Source organism: Sceloporus undulatus, chromosome 2 (assembly GCF_019175285.1).
Source record: "Sceloporus undulatus isolate JIND9_A2432 ecotype Alabama chromosome 2, SceUnd_v1.1, whole genome shotgun sequence".
Classification (NCBI taxonomy): domain Eukaryota; kingdom Metazoa; phylum Chordata; class Lepidosauria; order Squamata; family Phrynosomatidae; genus Sceloporus; species Sceloporus undulatus.
Window position 1 is genome coordinate 51,014,142 of NC_056523.1, and position 18,613 is coordinate 51,032,754.

Below are 18,613 nucleotides of genomic sequence, written 5' to 3' on the forward strand. Positions count from 1 at the left end.
GATCACTGCATTGTTCGGCTTAGGTATTAATTCTACATATTCAGTTCTTGTCTGTCTGTCTGTCTAGTATCTTACCTTTCTTCCAACATGGGAGCCAAGGTGGCTTACTTCATGAATTAGCACAAGTGAGAGAGCAAGCATGGTATAGTGGTTTCAGTGTTGGACGATGACTCTTGAGAAAAGGGTTAAATTCCCACCCAGGCATGAAACCCGCTGGTTGATCTTGGGCAAGTCACATGCTCTTAGCCTCAGGGGAAAGCAATGGCAAACCTCCTCTGAATAAACCTTGCCAAGAAAACCCCATGATAGGGTTGCTATAAGTTGCTTGGAAATTATTTGAAGGCACGCAACAACAAACTTGTAAAAAACAACAACCCCAACGACAAAAAGTCCAGGTACAGTTAAATACCCATGGGTGTCACTAGCAAGGATCACACCAGGTGACACCCTAAGGCAGGTATGACACCATTGCTTTTTGGTAGAAATGGCCTGTGGAGTTTGCCTGCATCTCTTTGGAACCCTGAAGAGATGGCGTGAGTGAGGAGAGGCTCAGTGTGCGGAGAAAAGAGAGGCCCAAGGATTTTTTAAAAACATATTTTTTAAAAAATTTTTTAATTATTCTTTTGAAATTTTCTTTAAAAACATTACAAGTTACCAAATTTCCACTTTTATTGCATGAAATTATGTATACATAAATATATTTAAGCTGTGTGTATGAAACTGTAATTTAAATGTATATTTTTAATTTTGCAAGCTGTTTATGTCACAACTATTACCGTTACGTTCAGTGATAGTCAGGAGTTACTCATTAACAGTAACTGCCCATATATTACTGAATGTAATGGTAATAGGTGTGACATAAATAGTTATCAAAAATAAAATTATACCTTCAAATTACAGTATCATACAGTGGTGTCACTGGGCTTGGTGTCACCCGGTGTGGTAACTTATGGTGTCATCCCCCCATTGACCTCCTTCCATACTACACTATACAGGGATCTGTATGGTGTAGAATGGGAGGCCAATGGGGAGTGGACATGATACATAAAGTATATGGGATGACTGTGAGAGAGGATATGAAGTTCAGCAAATGCTGGCTGTTCTTCTCTCCCCCAGAGACAAGAGCAATGGCAAATGGAGGGAGAACTTCTCACTAGCCACTGTGCCAAGGTAGAATGGTGTACAATGGACCTTTCCTCCTTTAATAAATAATAAAAGTTTTATTTTTACCCCGTCTCTCTGTCAAAAAAGACAATTGAAGTGGCTTGCAGTTTAAAAAAAGTCCATACAATCCACAATATCTGAGTTATCCCCTCCTTTGAGCTTAAAGCTCTTCTCCTCCCTGATTTATCCTCATTGTAAGCTTGTGAGGTAAGGCAGGCAGAGTTCAGGGTCCCTCAGTAAGTTTCGTTATGTTTCAGTGGAAACCTGAACCTGAATCTTCCAAGAGTGAGTCCAACATTGTCATGGCTACACCACACTGGCCCTCATTCTTATCATTGACAGCTGTTCCCTGTATTTGCTATGAAATTTTGCCATGAAGTCTTTCACACATGTATCTAAGAATCAAGTCTGACTTTGACTTGACATCTTCAGTGTTTTCCCCTTTGGCATAAAGAATGTGCCTCTGGCTCTGTTGCATTCGTGTTTTATAAGCATGTTTTATGGCAGCTATCCATGGTGCTGAACCCAGAAGGTTCAGTACCATGGAAACCTCCTAAAAATATTCATGTAAAACCCTGAATAAGATTTGGAAGAGAAGCTGTGAAGGAACTAGACAAGATCCTGAAGTGTCAAGTTATATAATTGAATACTAAAGTTAGGATTGCCCATGCTATTGTATTTCCCATTTTTATGTATGGCTATGATAGCTGGACAGTGAAGGAAGCAGATAGGAAGAGAACACATTTGAGATGTGATGCTGGAGGAGAATTCTACAAATACTGTGGACTGCTAAAAAGATGAATATATGGGTCCTAAAGCAAATCAAGCATGAACTCTTCCTAGAAGCTAAGATGACTAAACTGAGGTTGTGGTACTTGGGCCATATCATGAGAAGGCATGACTCACTAGAAAAGGTAATAATGTTAGGTAAGGTAGAAGGCAGTAGGAAGACCACAAGAGGAAGAATTCCCATACCTTGGGTCAAATATTGATTGAAATGGTGACTGCAGTCAAGAAATCAGAAACAAACTAGGACTGAGAAGGGCAGCTATGAAAGAACAGGATAAGATCCTAAGAGTAAAGATAAAAATCTGAACACCAATGTGAGGATTTTCCAAGCCATTGTATTCCCCATTACCATGTGTGGATGTGAGAGCTGGACAACGAAGAAAGCCAATAGAAAAAAATTTAACTTATTTGAAATGTGGTGCTGGAGAAGAGTGCTGAGAATACTGTGGATGGCTAGGAAGACAAATAAATGGGTCTTAGAACAGATGAATCTGGAATTGCCCCTGGAAGCCAGGGTGATTAAATTGAGGCATGCCATATTATGAAAAGGCATGAATCATTAGAAAAGACAATAATGCTAGGAAAGGTTGAGGGCATTTTGGAGGAAACTATTTTGTCTCTGTAAAATTGGTATGCTGTCATTTTAAAATGTCACTGTTTTTTTTTAAACTTTTACTCAGAGAAGCAAAGAAGAACAAAACAGCTCTGAGTTTAGGATATCATGGAAATGTGGTTGATCTCTGGTAAGTACTGGCTGGCCTATGACCATTTTGACAATGCATTAACAATTACTGTTTAATGCAAGCTTTCAATTTATTCTATACCAGACTTGTGTTGTGATATGTATTTAAATCCATCTTCACTACTAAAGGCAAAAACACACACACCACAGTGATCAAACACCACAAGCAAATGTAGCAAGTACTTCCCTTAATTGTTGAATATATTACTCAACAAATGTTTCTGTATTGTTTCAGCAGGGCATTTTTAAGATGCCAAAATAAATTATATTTATTTTTATATATATATATATATATAAAATATTTAACATATAATAGTTAGCTGTATTTAATGTCTTTACATAGAAAAGAAAAGAAAAATATTTGTCTGTATGGAGGGTTCATCATCTGACATAAGACCACAGTGTTGGGAATAGATAACTCCCCACTTTCCCTCTTCCATACTGCAGACCCAATAAAAATGCCTCAAGCTCTTATTGCTCCTGAGGTGGGTTCTGCTATAGTCTAATTGATTTTAATAGGTCAGTTACGATTTGTCATTGAAGTCAAGGTGCCTTTGATATATTCATATCAAAGTCTTCATGCTAAGTTGAGATTAATTGTTCTGTAGTTGTTCACCATTGCTCTTTAACTGTTCACCTTCTATATACAGGGAGAGACTTGTTGTGGAATTTGAAAAAACTGGAGATCTGTTAGCTGATTTGGGTTCTGACCAAACATCTTGTCACAATCCATTCAATGGAGGCTACTACCCAGTACAGATCACCTTTAAGGAGGCTAACCAGCTCATGTCCAGCAATCCTGTAAAATTTCGAGCCCTAGTGCAAGAAAGGTATTTCACTACTTTGTGCAAGTTATGCATATTTGATAAAATTCTGTGTCTGCCTTTGACAAACTCAGATGTCTCTTGCAATAGACTTTCCTTCCCTAGATACTGTATTTTTTAAAATATGGGATGATTATTATTATTTTTGTAAAGCGCAAGTAAGCTTTTTTTAAAATGTTAGTAATAAAACCTATATTCTAAGATCTACCCTTTTATGGTAAATTAAGTCTAAAGTATTATTTTTTCTATGCCACATAACCATGTGACAAAATCAGTTATACATGTATATATAAGTGCATCAGTGTACCAGTATGTGTGATAGTTGATAACATTCCTAACTTTATACTTGCAGTTTGATATACCTGAGGATGTGTCTTTCATTCTCCCTAACATTAATCTTCTCACCCACAATCTTTATTCATCAAGTGTATATACACACACACACAGACACAGACAATAATGTGGGGGTACTCCAGGAACTAGGCAACTGGTTTTTTTAGCTATGGATGCCAATGCAAGTGATGAAAAGTGGTGAAATGTGGCTCAAGGGAAAAGAGGAATGCAGAAGGACAAGCAAACATTGCATACTGAGAACTGATCATATTGTGGCCAAAATGCAGTGTCAGGATAAGACAGGTGTGAGAAATATGTGGCCCTCCGCATAGATTGTCCCTTTCATCAGCCTTGTCTAGGGATCATGGGAGCCATAGTCTAGTGCCATCTGGAGGCTACATGCTCTCCATCCCTAACTTAGAGTATGCTGATTGCTCTCCTGGAAGCCAAGATGACCAAATTGAGGCTGTCGTACTTTGGACACATCATGAAAAGACATGGCTCACTGGAAAATACAATAATGCTAGGAAAGGTGGAAGGTCATAAAAAGAGAGGAAGGCTACATACTAGATGGAAAGATACAATCAACGAGCCCATAAAACTGAGCCCCACAGGACCTGAGCAGAGCAATTGAGGACAGGCAGCTTGGGGTCACTTAAGGGGTCACCTGCTGTCGAAGGAAACTCAAAGGCAGTTAACAACAGCAGCAAAATTATATTTCAACTCACAGTGACATTTGTTTAAAGCTGCAGTTTCTAAACTGAGATTCACAGACGTTGTTGGACTTCACCTCCCAGAGACCCCAGTCAGATCAGGGATGCTGGGAATAGTCACCCAGCAACATCTGGCAACCAAAGTTTGAGAACCAGTGGTTTTAACCAAAGTAGAATCAAATCAACAAAGCTCTAAACTTTCAAATCAATTTATTTTTCTACAGGAAGTGAAAGGGGTGCCCAAACTTGGGGGGGGGAGTAGATTCCCCTCTCCCAGGTTTTTAGGGAGGATATGGGCAAGAAATGTATTTGTTCTTTCTTTCTCTCTGTCTTTCTAACCCACTTCAAATCATCACCCATGGTATACTGAAGATCTGAGGAAAATGAAACGGGTTGGACAATGACTAGAGTGCACCTGGTGTGATACTTGACTCTTATCTGATAAAACTCTGTAGAGAGGCAATATGTGCAGCGCAGAAATCATTATTCTCTGCACATATTGTATCTGCAGAGTCTTGTCCAGCAGAGCTCTTTAGGGTGGTAGGGGAGCTGACACAGGTTCCACCTGTGCAGAACCCATTACTCAACCCAACAATGGCCTGCTGTGATGCTTTTAACAACTTCTTTGAAGATAAAATCTCTCGGATAAGAGCCGACTTGGATGCCGGTGTTGTAACAGAACCAATTGACGAGGTGTCCAGCAACTCTGCTGATGTGGTTATACTGGATCACTTTTCATCTGTTAGTACTGATGATGTGGACAAGCTCCTTGGTAGAGTGAGGAAAACAACTTGCCTTCTTGACCCCTGCCCTTCATGGCTGGCTGTTCAGAGGGGTGATACCTTGTGGATATTCTTAAGGGACATCATCAATGCATCTCTTAGGGAAGGTCATGTTCCATTTTGTCTAAAAAAAGTGGCAGTTAGGCTGCTCCTGAAAAGACCTTCCCTTGATCCCCTGGATATGAACAACTACAGGCCAATCTCTTTACTACCTTTTTTGAGCATGGTGATCAAGAGGGTGGTTGCTCTTCAGCTCCAAGCTGTCTTGAAGGAAACCGATTATCTTGATCCATTTCAAACTGGCTTTAGGACAGGATTTGGAGTTGACACTGCCATGGTTGCCTTGGCTGATGACCTTTGCCTAGGCATTGACAGGGGTAGTGTGGCCCTGTTGATGCTACTGGACCTCTCAGTGGGTTTCGACATGACATCCTCTTGGATCGCTTGAGAAGGTTAGGAATTGGAGGCAAAGTTCTGTTCCTTCCTCTCGGGCAGATTCCAGATGCTCGGAGACAGTTTTTCTTCAAGGAAAGAGCTTAATTGTGGTGTCCCTCATCCTGTCCCTGATGCTCTCTGCTGGGAGAGATCATCTGGAGGCATGTGGCGGGGTGTTATCAGTACGCTGATGACACCCAAATATATTTCTTCATGTCTCAGCCTATAGCCTTGACTTCAGATGGCATCTCCCCTCTCAATGATTGTCTTAAGGCAGTAAAAGACTGGATGAGGGAAAACGAAGCTGAATCCAGACAAAATGGAGCTACTCACAGTATCAGCCCCGATCCCAGGTATTGGGATACAACCCCCAGTCTTGGATGGGGTCACACTCTCCTCCAAGGACTGTGTTTGCAGTCTGGGGGTGCTCCTGGATTCATTGCTCCTGATTATGCTTTTGCCTGAGCCTACTGGGAAGGGCAAGACACACCCTCTCCTCTATTCCCCCCTCGTCTTGCTCAGTTAATTGAGTGCAAACTACTTTTGCACTTTGAACTCAGTTGGCAGCAATTGAAGTAATTGGAGGACAAAGGGGGAAATTGGAAGGAGGAGAGAGAAAATAGCACATTTAAAAAGCAGCTGAAAAAGTGGAACAACTAAGGATTAATTGTGACTGTGCCAAATCGGGACAGTTGGAGGACATGTGTATAAGGGATTTTCTGCATCATGTAGCAAAATCACTTGTCTGGCTTTAAGTAATATGAAATTTGACTTGGATTGCTGTTCCTCCTCAGGCAACAACAACAACAAAATCTTATGATAGCCTTGGAGCTTTAAAAAAACACTAAAAAAAACCCACCAAGATTTCATTAGAAACAAGTAGCAACTGGAAATGAGTTGTGATTATCAGAGACTTCCTGCAAAGCTGAGCATGGGGAGGGGAGAAGAAAGGCTGCAGAAATTTCATTATTTCCCTTCTTAGCCTTTATAATGCAATAAAATCAACAAATGTGCAGGAAGAAGAGTCTTATTTCTGAGAGTGAAGCAAATGTTTAGTGATCCAGCTATATTGATTTTGAGTCATAGCCAGCTGGAAGTAGGAATGAGAGATTTAAACCATATAGATTAGTTGAAATAAGTCTCTCGCTGTAGCTTGTTCCTAATAAGTCTGTCTTTCAGAATGAGGTGGGTTCGATGTTGGGAATGGAAACTTTGGCTCAAATTGACTGGAACTTGACGGCTCATACTAGATGTGAGACAGTCACAGAAAAAGATCAGACGAGAATCTGATCAAAGAATAAAAGGTGCTGTTTGGGCTGAGGAATACTGGACCTTCCCTGCTCTCGTTGCTCAGCACTCTTCCCCAAACTAGGTTGCCTTTCAGTCAGGGGCCAGGTACTGATGGGGCAGAGCAAGGGAAGAAGGACTGGGAGTACCAGACTATAAGAAGGTGAGCAGTGAGAGTTGGGAGGATTTACTTAGCTTTACCTACCTGCTCCTTTGGTAAAATCAGGCCTCACTCTCACTCTGCACTTTATACACCAGAGCTTGGAAAAGTCACTTTTATTGGACCACAGCTCCTATATTCTCAATGAGCAATTGAGGGTGCTTTAGCTGGCTTATTGTCTTCTCATGAGATTTATTTTTGATTTTTCAAATCAACCACTTCTGATCGAGTGGAGCTTAGAAAAGTTTTTTTTTTTACAAAATAAGTTTATTATGATAAAAAACATATCTACATACAAATACACATAGAACACTGACCCACTACCCTAATCTAAACCCATCACCCCTAAAAGACATTATACTTCACCTAACACAAGTGAAACATAAACTCTCCTGAGTTTAGCCTTCATTTTATAATCTTGTAGATAATTCAGTTCTTCGTTTATATTTTTTACCTGCTTATTGCTTAAACTGTAAGAAAGTTTAAGAAAAGTAATTTTTGAACGACAGCAAGGGTGGGCAAAGTGCAGCCTCCATGTCACATATGATCCCCCACAGATGTTTTTGTGCCCCCCAGGTTTCCTCAGAGATCAACATTTATTTATGAAAAAGTAATGCTCTTGGGTGTAAAAAAAAAAAATATCTGAAGGGTGTGGAGGGCATTTTCACCATGTTTGAAGCCTGCCTGAGCTCCACAGGGGTAAAAAAGAAGAAGATTTTTTTCCTAAAAATATTTTATTTGCCTCAAAATGTCCCGAAATGCCCTCTAGGGGCTCAGAAAGGCTTCCAGACATGCCTTCATGTTCCCTAAAGGGCATTTTGGGGCCAACATTTTTAAATTTTGAGGGAGTGGGTGTAGTTTCTCTTTTCCTGACAGATATTTGTGTCACTCTCCTAGATAGTAACTTGCTGAAGATGAACCTTCAGGGCTGAGTCCAGAAACAGACATTACAATGCCTGTAGAACTGCTAGGGAGGGGAATCTTTGTTTCTCTCATTTTATCACAAGAATGAAAAGTTTTCTTCCCTCTAAATGAGATTATGAGATTTGTTTCCCATTTTCCAATGATTTTTCATATTTCAGGACTTTTTGTGCTAAAATTTCAATTATGGAAAAAAACAACCCTGCATTTTTTAAACAAAATATTTTTCCAGAAAATGTCTTTCACTCAAATTACAACATATATTTTGTGCCAATGCTTTTTGCAAATTATAATTTTTTTGTGCTAGCAATTTTTTCTCAAAAAGGTCTGAAATGTGCTTTGACTGTGTATTCCTGCATGGCAGAGGGTTGAACTGCATAACTACTCCGCCCTATCAGCATCATAAAGTATGTTTTCCTGTTCCTACAAGTGGCACTGAATGAAATAAAGTAGCAATGGGGAAATTAGCAATTTGATGGGATTGTGTTGTGTATTTTGCCATTCTAAATACTTTGGAGAAGAGTAGAGTAGTACACGTGGGGCTGCTGCTTCCAATGAAAACAAGATTTATGATACTGTTAAGCAGAGTGAGGTCTCTGCCTCAGATGGTAGATGCTGGGAAAAGATGTGTGAAGTTTGAAGATGGGACTATGCCTGTGACTTTGACATGTCGCAAGCTACTGTGTTGTCCTGTGGAATAGTGGCATTCCTGGCTCTTCACCAGTGTTGAAGAAAACTCAAGTGCCACTTGGTCAGCTTCATGGAATGGGAAAGTTGCTATATTTTGCCACAAACACTAAAATATAGCCCCAGCCCTACTGCAGGAGCCATGTGTATATCATCACATCAGCTGAAAGCTGTTGAATATTGTAAGGGGGTATTCCCAGAAATTGTCCAGTCTGGACTGCGCATACTCAAAGGCTATGAAATTCTCACTATACTGGTGGGAGGTTGGAATGGAATAAAGTATCCTGGGATTGCCCCCAGATTGTTTATCTGAGGTCCGTGAATTGGCTCCTGATTTTACAGCTGCCCCTCCTGCAGTTGCTTCAGGTTGTATGGGAGTTCTCCCAGTGGTTAATCTCTGTTGGAGAAAAGATCCAGCACTTGGATGGCTCTTGTACTGTTTACAGAAGCTGGTGGAGAAGTGGCTGAAAAACTGAGAGTGGACTCACTGCTCTTGCAGCAATGGATTTACTGATTCAGTGCATCCTAAAAGAAGGCATAAATGCTTCAATGGAACCTGGGACAGAACCTGGAACAACCTGTTGCAGTTTCCACATGTAACATCCTGTTTTAGTTGGAATACGGATTTGAACTATGACGGGCCTCAGGGTGGGAGGGTCTGCAAAAGAGGATTAGTGTCTGCTTGATAGTGTTCATTGTCTGCTAGGAGATTTTTCAATTGCAGACAATGAGCACTATCAAGCAGACACTAATCCTTTTTTGCAGACCCTCCCACCCTGAGGCCTGCCATTAGCAACAGAACAATACATATGCAGATCACTCCTGCCTTTCCAGGTCACTCTATCTATCTATCTATCTATCTATCTATCTATCTATCTATCTATCTATCTATCCATACACACACACACACACACACACACACACACACACCCTTTCCAGGCAAGCATTCTCTGAAGAATTCAGCCACAGATGCTGGCAAAATGTCAGGAAGAAACTCTTCTAGAACATGGCCACATAGCCCGAAAAACCCACAAAAAACTATGGATGTCGGCCATGAAAGCCTTTGACTTCACAAACTTTTTTTTCTCTATGTAAAGATGGACTTAACAGTAAAGATATACTTCAATGGTGGTTTTTTTCAGCCTGAGGAGACAAGTGGCTGCAATCAACAAACTTTCTGATCAAGGAATGTTTTTTTGGGATTATGGAAATGCATTTCTTCTAGAAGCTCAGAGAGCTGGTGAGTATGCAGAGTTTTTTCTTTCTTTTTTGCATTGTAATTAATATATCATACTGCACATGCAGCTGAGTAAAACAGATTAAAAAGAAATACTCAGATTTATTTGGACACCTGTTTTGCAGTCCATGACCATGAGAGGCCAGCTTGGTTTTATCTTTGTTAAGTGACTGGGATCTCTTTCCTAGATCTAGCATTGTTTCTGTGGGTTCACTTCTGTTGTAGCTGTTGTGTGCTTTCAAGTAATTTCTGGCTTATGGTGAACCTATTGCAGGGTTCTTTTGGCAAGGTTTATTCAGAGTGGGTTTGCCTTCACAATCTTCTGAAGCTGAGAGAGTATGACATATCCAGGGCCACCCTGGGGGTTGACATGACTGGGTGGGGATTTGAACCCCAGTCTCCAAAGCCATATCCAATACTCAAACCACCACACTACACTGGCTTTCATGGCTCACATCAGCAGTGAGAAAATTGGATAAGAATAGGAGCCTTGCTTGGCTAAGGGGTGGGCTCTTCCAGGAAGACTTCTAGACTTCACTCAGGTCCACTCAGCTAGAATATAGGGGCAGGCAGAGGGCAGCCCAGGAGTGGCATGCACAAAAACAGAAAAGGTTTTTTGTGACCCGTGATCTCTTCAGACTCCCCAGTGTGCTCTGTTCCATGTTGACAAAAAGTTAATTGACACCTCTCTGGGAAGCCTCCAGAAGCAGCAGTTCACCTGTTAAATAAATTGCAAACTCCCATCCCACCCTGGCCACACTTTTTAACATGAAAAGAATGACCAGTTTTATAAAAGCATTGGCAGCCTGGGCCACCTCTTCTTTTATTGTAATTGTTTTTGGCCTTTTTTTTTCCTTTTTGGAAGCCTGTGAACCTCAGAGAGGGTGCCAGGGGCAAGAAAGTGCCACAGCAAGGAGAAGCTCATAACTGCTGCAGATGACAAATTTCATAGTCCAGGAGATGTATGTGGGGAGGGAGCACGTCTGTGAAAGTGATTTCTGTGGGGAATTTTGTAGTAAGTAAAACTTCCTTGAAGTCACACAACAATGACAAAGACAACATTTTCCAGTTAAACTTGTTATCCAGCTGTGAAGAGCTATAAATTCAGTTCACCCAAGTCCTTGTAACTCTGGCAAAAGAGCTACAACTATCTTTCAATGACACCACCATGATTAAGAAAGAGCTATTTAAAATTCTTAGCTAGCGAGTTATAGTGCTACAGTAGAGTATGAGCCCTGGAATTCTATAGGATACAGCAATGGCAGTTAAAGTGGAATAGTAGTGTTATATCTGTGGAGTGCAAACAAGTCCTAAGTCTCATGCCATCCTGCTTTTAGCTTCTTGCAGATCTATTAGGTCCTACTCATCTGAAAATAGCCTAGGGTTTTCTCCTTTCTTTAATAGTTGACCTGTACACTCTTTTGAAGGTGCTGATGTTGAGAACAGAGGAACCAGCAAAGGAAATTTCCGATACCCTTCCTATGTTCAGCACATTATGGGGTATGTAGAAGAGAATGAAATGGGGACTACTCTGCCCAGCCATTCTCCCTCTAAACTTTGCTCTGGTGTATCCCAGTGATCCTCTCAGCTGCTTTTTGTGAATAAGTAGACTGTCAATAGACTAGTGAATTTTGAACATGATTTTCATGCTCAGCAGCACATGTGCTTCGGCATTGAAATGATACAGAGAAGATTAGCATGGCCCCTGCACAAAGATTTTCAAATGCTACAGTTTAATTAATAATTAATAATAATTTGTTTTATTTATATACCGCTATTCCAAAGATCATAGCGGTGAACAGCAAGTAAGCTAATTAGCAAGTAAGCTAATTTGCCCCCAACAGTCTGGGTACTCATTTTAGCGACCTCGGAAGGATGCAAGCCTGAGTCGAGCTTGGGCCCTTTTGCTGGTCTTGAACTCGCAACCTTGTGGTTTTGAGTGAATGGCTGCAGTACAGGCATTTAACCACTGCGCCACCAGGGCTCAAATCTTTTGGGAACCTTCAGTGTGTATGATTCTCGTTCTCATATATATATATATATATGAGAACGAGAATCATACACACTGAAGGTGTGTATATATGAGAACGAGAATCATACATATATATGAGAACGAGAATCATACATATATATGAGAATGTATATAGATGGGTGCATAGAGGAGATATGTGAGAAATTCCAACCTGAAGGAAAGTGATATCTGTAACATCAGAAGAGAGTTGAAATGTGATGGATGGATGGATGGATGGATGGATGGATGGATGGATGGGTAGATAGATAGATAGATAGATAGATAGATAGATAGATAGATAGGACTTACAAGGACTACAACTTTTCTCCTCTTCTGTTCTACTTCTAGTACTGTTATTTTCTCTACAGTATTTGTACTTTGTGATACAACTGCAAAGACTCTTAGAGCAGCTTATGTATCAGGGCAACAGAATCCAAGAATGCCCCCCAAGTCCCTCGTGTAGGAAATATACTGTAGATTTGAGACAATATTATTTTTTCTACATCTGCTTAGAGTTTTCTGAAGTAACCCAGTGGACTCCTAGGTGCATTCAAGAGCCCTGAGTTTTTCCCAACAGCAACATTAAGTGAAAGTATGCCCCCAAAAAGGATTCCACTATACACACCAGGGTTCTTTCTGTGTCATCACCTCCCACACCTTTTGCACCCTAATGTCCACTGAGGACAGGATGAGCCAGCAGACAGATGATACAGGGGGCAGGCTTAACTATCTATGTCCTGCACTTTGATATGTGGGCAAACTTATTAGGTAATTGTTGATATAGGTTGAATTGTAGGATGTATATCTCAAATTACATTCTCCTGTGATGCATTACACCAGACCTTGAAAGAGTTACTTTTCTGGACCACAGCTTCCAGATGTCCCCCAGGAACCTTTCCCAGCCACACAGAGAGTAGCATATGTTTGTTCGTAATGATTTTAAATTCTGGAATAACGGCCCATGGAGCTTTGTGTTTGGATTAGTTTGTTTCAAATATTTGAAATGCTTCCTTCTTCAGTTAATGAAAGAAAAGCATTGCTTACTGCCAGGATAAATATGGCAGGAATGTAAACTATTTTCTAATCGTTGTACATTTTTCCTTCTCAGTGACATTTTTTCTCTGGGGTTTGGCCCATTTCGTTGGGTTTGTACCTCAGGCAACCCGGAAGACTTGGCATCCACTGACTGTATTGCCTCATCAGTGCTTGAAGAAGCTGTCCTCGAGGAAGGTAAGAAAATTGTGCCATGTAGCATGGAAATTGAATGTTGGAGTATAGATAAACTGACTTGCCATTGTGCCTTGCATTTTAAGCTTGAATGTCATAGATTCATAGATTTGGAAGAGACCACAAGGGCTATCCAGTCCTACTGCCTGCCATGCAGGAATACACAACAAAACCACTCCCAACAGATGTTTAAAAACCTCCAAAGAAAGAGACTCCACAACTTTCTGAGGGAGTGTATACCATGGTCAAACAGCACATACTGTCAAGAAGTTCCTCCTAATGTTTAGGTGGAATCTCTTTTCCTGTCGTTTGAATCCATTGCTCTGGGTCCTAGGACCTTATCACACACAGGGCGAAACATCATGCAAACATCATCCGAATGTGGCAGAAACATTGTGGAAGTGCCAGGGATGTGATCATCCGTGGTGCTTCTAAAGTGTAATTGAGGCTTCTCGCTATGTTTTCATCATGGAATCGTTCACAGGGAAGCCAGGAGGCTTCCTCACAAACGATTCCATGATGGCAACATAGCAGGAAGCCTCAATTACACTTTAGAAGCCCCACGGATAATCGCATCCCTGGCACTTTCACAACTTTTCTGCCACGTTTGGATGATGTTTGGACGATGTTTGGACCACATGTGATAAGGTCTCTGCTCTCTGGAGCAGCAGAAAACAATACAACACCCCTTCAAATATTTAAACAGGGCTATCATATCACCTCTTAACCTTATCTTCTGTAGGCTAAACATACTGAGCTCCCTAAACTACTCCTCATATGACATGGTTTCCAGTTCTTTCACCCTTTTGGTATAATATTCTTATCCATTTTGGGTTACTTTGTGGAAGATTTTTCAGGCATATCTATCTTTTATGTGGAGAACTTCCATGCTCAGCATATCATCCCCCTCTTCTATGACAAACATATATATTTTTGTTACAACTCTTGACACTTCCTACCAAGTGTTCAGATAGTTTAAATTTCCAGACACCTGGGCAGACCCAAGATATGCTGCCTGAGGCAGAGGAGAAAATGATGCAGTTCTACCCACCCATCAAGATTTATAATCACCAAAACCAGCCACGTTATTCTGGCGCATGAGGAAGAAAACCCCACAAGTGCCTCTCCCCATTCCTGGCCGTAAAAAAAGAAAAGAAAGAAAAACAACGTAAACTACTAACAATTTGCTGCCATGCAGATATTCTTGAAGTTATGACATTCCACACTCCAAATCTGTTGCTATAGGCAGATACTTCACCCTGCCTCTTTCCAGGTCTGGCTCTTCAGCCAGTGTTGCCACTGTTTCAGACAAAAACAAGATGCCATAAACAGATGACTAAGGTGAGGGCCAGTAAGAAGGATATAGCACTGGACTCAGGGTGGATTTTGTTGGCAACCCAAGGGGATGGCAAGATAAATTAACATGGGGGAGTGGTTGTACCTTGGCTCCATGCCTTTGTGACATGACAGCAGTCGCAAGTAGTGGCCCTGCAATTTTTACTGTGCAGGCTTTATCCATCAATGTAAACTCTTGTTTTGATTGTCTTTTTAAAAACAACAACAGGTCTTTCTTTTAACTTCTTTTTGCTATTTTCTTACTGGGCATCCATCCCTCCATAGTATTTCTTTTGTGATTTGCCATTGCCCTTACATTTGTAGCGGTGTCCATGGCCCATGGGCCAAATATTTTAAGGACCTTTTGTCTGCCATGTTTGGCAGCATCTTAACATGGTTTCAGACAGTATGCTTCCCAAGTCCTATCTGAAGATGAGGGGGATTGAATTGGGAGCACTTGTATGTAAAGCACATGATCTACTAATGAGCTTTATTGAGTTATTGCTGTCTTTTCCTTACTTTCATGACACCACATGGGACTTGTAATAGGCAATTTTTGATTTGTGCAATTCATATCTTCCATTTAGCAAGGATAATCCCAAAATTATCCCCTCTCATTCCACGTTTTCAGCTGCTTTTAAAATGTCCCATTTTCTTTTTCCTCCTCTTCCGTTCCCCTCTCTTTACTTCAATTGCTGCAAACTGAGTTCAAAGTGCAAAAGTAGTTTGAACTTAATTAGTTCATGAGGGGGAGAGGATAGGAGGGGTGTCGTCTTGAAATGTTGGAAGGTGTGGCAATTGCATGACAACTAAACTTACGCAAACTGTATTGAGAATCACAGTGTCCCATAACAACCAACACAGTGATAAGCCAAGATCTTCTTTTTCTCACAATGCAGATATTCCGTAAAGGAATGGCATATAACACTAGAAAAAACGCCTTGAATTTATCTCACAATTGAAACTCAGACTAGGTCCCAAATATTTAGTACATGAGAGAGCTAGAATGATGTATGTCTCAAAGAAAATGGCATTTAAATTGTGTGTGTGTAAAGATATTTTAAAATCCAGCTGACTGTGCAGATGTGATGGCAGCTCTTTTATTGGGTTTACTGTTGTGCTTGGCAGACAAGTACATGAAGGAATTCAGAGAGAAATGACAACTGAACCTCAGTGAAACCATGCCTATTAAAATGACCTTTTTATAGAATCCCCTTTGACCTCTCTCTGTTATGGAATCTTCTGATCCTAGCTTACCTTTGCCAGCTAGAAGTAGCACTTCAACTACAGTCCTAAATTTGGACAGTGCCATATTAGTAAGATGAGAAAATGAGTGGGATGGGTCTCTACAGGGTTAGGAACATTGGGGGAGGGTGTGAAAGTTTTGCTGTGAGTGTGTGTCCAGCGTGTATACACTGTTTTTTAGATTGTAAGCCTGAGGGCAGGGAACGGTCTATTATCCCCTCTGTTGTAAGCTGCCCGGATTCCCAATGATTGGGTGGCATACAAATAAATCCTATTATTATTGTTATTATTATTATAACCCTATCCATGTTAGCTACACTATTAGAAAACAGCCCAAAGTGGGTGGTGTGATTGAATAGTGTGGTAAATGTAGGTTAAACAGTAAAACTGTGACCGAGTAGACATGTAAAACTTCAATTATTTCATCCTTGCATGCAAGAATGAACAAAATGCATATGTATTCTCTCCACTGGACAAAATTACAGGAGTTTATGTGCATTTTAAGATGATTTTTCATATTTTGGGATGGGTTGGCATGGTTTATGTGGAAGGCTTTTTCTTAAAATGAAAAAAAATGCTGTTGTTGCTACTAGCATTTTTTCCCTACTCATGCAAAATCTTGACATAATGAATATCCTTCACTTTGTAAAATACAGTCGGCACTCCTTATCCACAGATTCTACATCCACTGATTCCATCACCCACATCCTGAAAATATTCCTTAAAAAAGCAAACCTTGCCTATGCCATTTTTAATGAAGGACACCATTTTACTATGCCACTGTATATAATAGGACTTGAACAGCCACGGATTTTGGTGCCCACCAGCATCCAGGAACAAAACCCGAGCAGATACTAAGGGTCCACTGTATTTACAGTTAGCCCTCTATATTCACAAATTCTTTATCCATAGACTCAAGCATCTATAACTTGAAAATATTCCCAAAATATATAAATTCCACAAACCAAATACTGACTTTGCCATTTTATATAAGGGACACCATTTTACCATCCATTATATTTAATGCGACTGAACATCCATGAATTTTGGTATCCTGGAACCAAACCCCAGTGGATACCAAGACCCCACTGTATTTATTACATAAATACATTTCCGTACATTAACTTATACAAATGCTTGATAAATATTTTTTAAAAAACTTTCTGAATGGTAATCTCATAATACACAGAAAAGAAAGTTTAGGCATGTTACAGACCGCCCAAAATGGGTGGTCTTGCACCGCTGCCGGTTGCTGCGTCCGGGAACCGCAGCAGCCAAACTGTGCGGTTCCCGGGCGCAGTGAGAAAGAAGCGCAAAATGGCGCTTCTTCCTGCGCCCCGGAAGAGGCGCCACAAGGCACGAGACGTGCACTTGTGGCGCCACTTCTGGCATGCGACATCCAGACGCTGTGTGTCTGCGATGTCAAAATGGCGCCACCACCATTTTGACGTACTCATTACGCGCGAGGGGCAAGGCGTGTGAGGAAGCGCCGCCCCTCGCACGTAATGACAGCGTCTCATTGGCCCATCTGTAATGCGCCATAGCACCTAAAATAATTATTTAGAATAGTTACAGCTTTAATTTTTACCTACATTTAAACATTTATCAAAATCCATGTGAAAAAATATCCCAAGGATGTGGATAGTATCCCTGGAGAAGTGAGAGCCACTGGATACATGTTGGATTTTGCCTTTCCTGGCTTAGTGAAAAGGCTAGAGGAGGCTGGGTGGGTAAAGGGAGAGAATAATGCCTGTGTCCAGCAAGGCAATGTTCTGAATTGTCTAAAGGAGGTATAGTGGACCTATGGTTTCTGCTGGGGTTTGGTTCCAGCACCCTCTGTGGGTGCCAAAATTCATGGATACTCAAGTCTCATTTTTTTATAATGGTGTAATAAAATAGTGTCCCTTATATAAAATGGAAAAATCAAGGTTTTCTTTTTGGATTTTTCCAAGCTGTGGATGGTTGAATCCATGGATACATTATTTGTGGATATGGCGGGCTGACTGTAATTGAAAGACCCCTGTTGAAAAAGGCTTTCAATCTTTTGGATAATTACCAGCCAGTTTACAATATTTATTTTCTGGACAAGGTACCAGAACATTCAATGGCTTCCCAGCTCCAGGGGTTTCTTGATGAGATAAATTATCTAGATGGATTTTGTTCAAAACAATATTTATTAATAATTTTAAAAAGTTAAAATGCCAACATACCTATACAAATTATATATCATGAACAAAAATAAAGACATAAAAACAGACAGGAAGGTGAGTGAAAAGAGAAAAAGAAAACAAAAACAAAACAAAGCAGAAAAATGGGGGGGGGGGGGGAAGAGCCAAGGGGGAAAAAGAAAAAAAGAAATTCATCTTAATAGTCTATATATCCCCTATCCCAGTACTTCCCTACTGGTCCTCATTAAAATAAGACTTCTCTCAATCCTATAACCACCACTACAACATATATTCCAATTATACCTCCATACATTATATTATCCTCCTTTATTTTTCAATATTTGTATAATTTTTGTTTTTGTTAATTGCCTTCACGCCAATCTCGACCCATGATGATCTTACTGATGAGACATCTCCAAGACCTCCTGTCCTCCACTGCTCTGCCCAGCTCCTGCAAACTCATATTCATGATCTCTTTAATAGAATCCATCCATCCAGCAAGCAACCTTCCTCTCTTTCTACTTCTCTCCATCTTCCCCAGCATTATTGTTTT

The 18,613-nt window shown here is 40.6% G+C and overlaps 1 protein-coding gene and 1 pseudogene across 1 annotated transcript in view; both read left to right on the forward strand.

Moving 5' to 3' along the window:
* The window catches only part of UROC1 (urocanate hydratase 1), an 82,680-nt gene that overhangs the window by 37,738 nt on the left and 26,329 nt on the right, over nucleotides 1-18,613 (forward strand). Inside the window, 6 exon segments of the mRNA XM_042451798.1 lie at nucleotides 1-23; nucleotides 2,634-2,696; nucleotides 3,346-3,525; nucleotides 9,980-10,077; nucleotides 11,502-11,574; nucleotides 13,194-13,315. The exon segment at nucleotides 1-23 is cut by the window's left edge and continues 9 nt beyond it. Of these exon segments, the coding sequence (XP_042307732.1) occupies nucleotides 1-23; nucleotides 2,634-2,696; nucleotides 3,346-3,525; nucleotides 9,980-10,077; nucleotides 11,502-11,574; nucleotides 13,194-13,315 (559 nt within the window).
* On the forward strand, nucleotides 11,731-11,823 carry LOC121924540 (annotated as a pseudogene).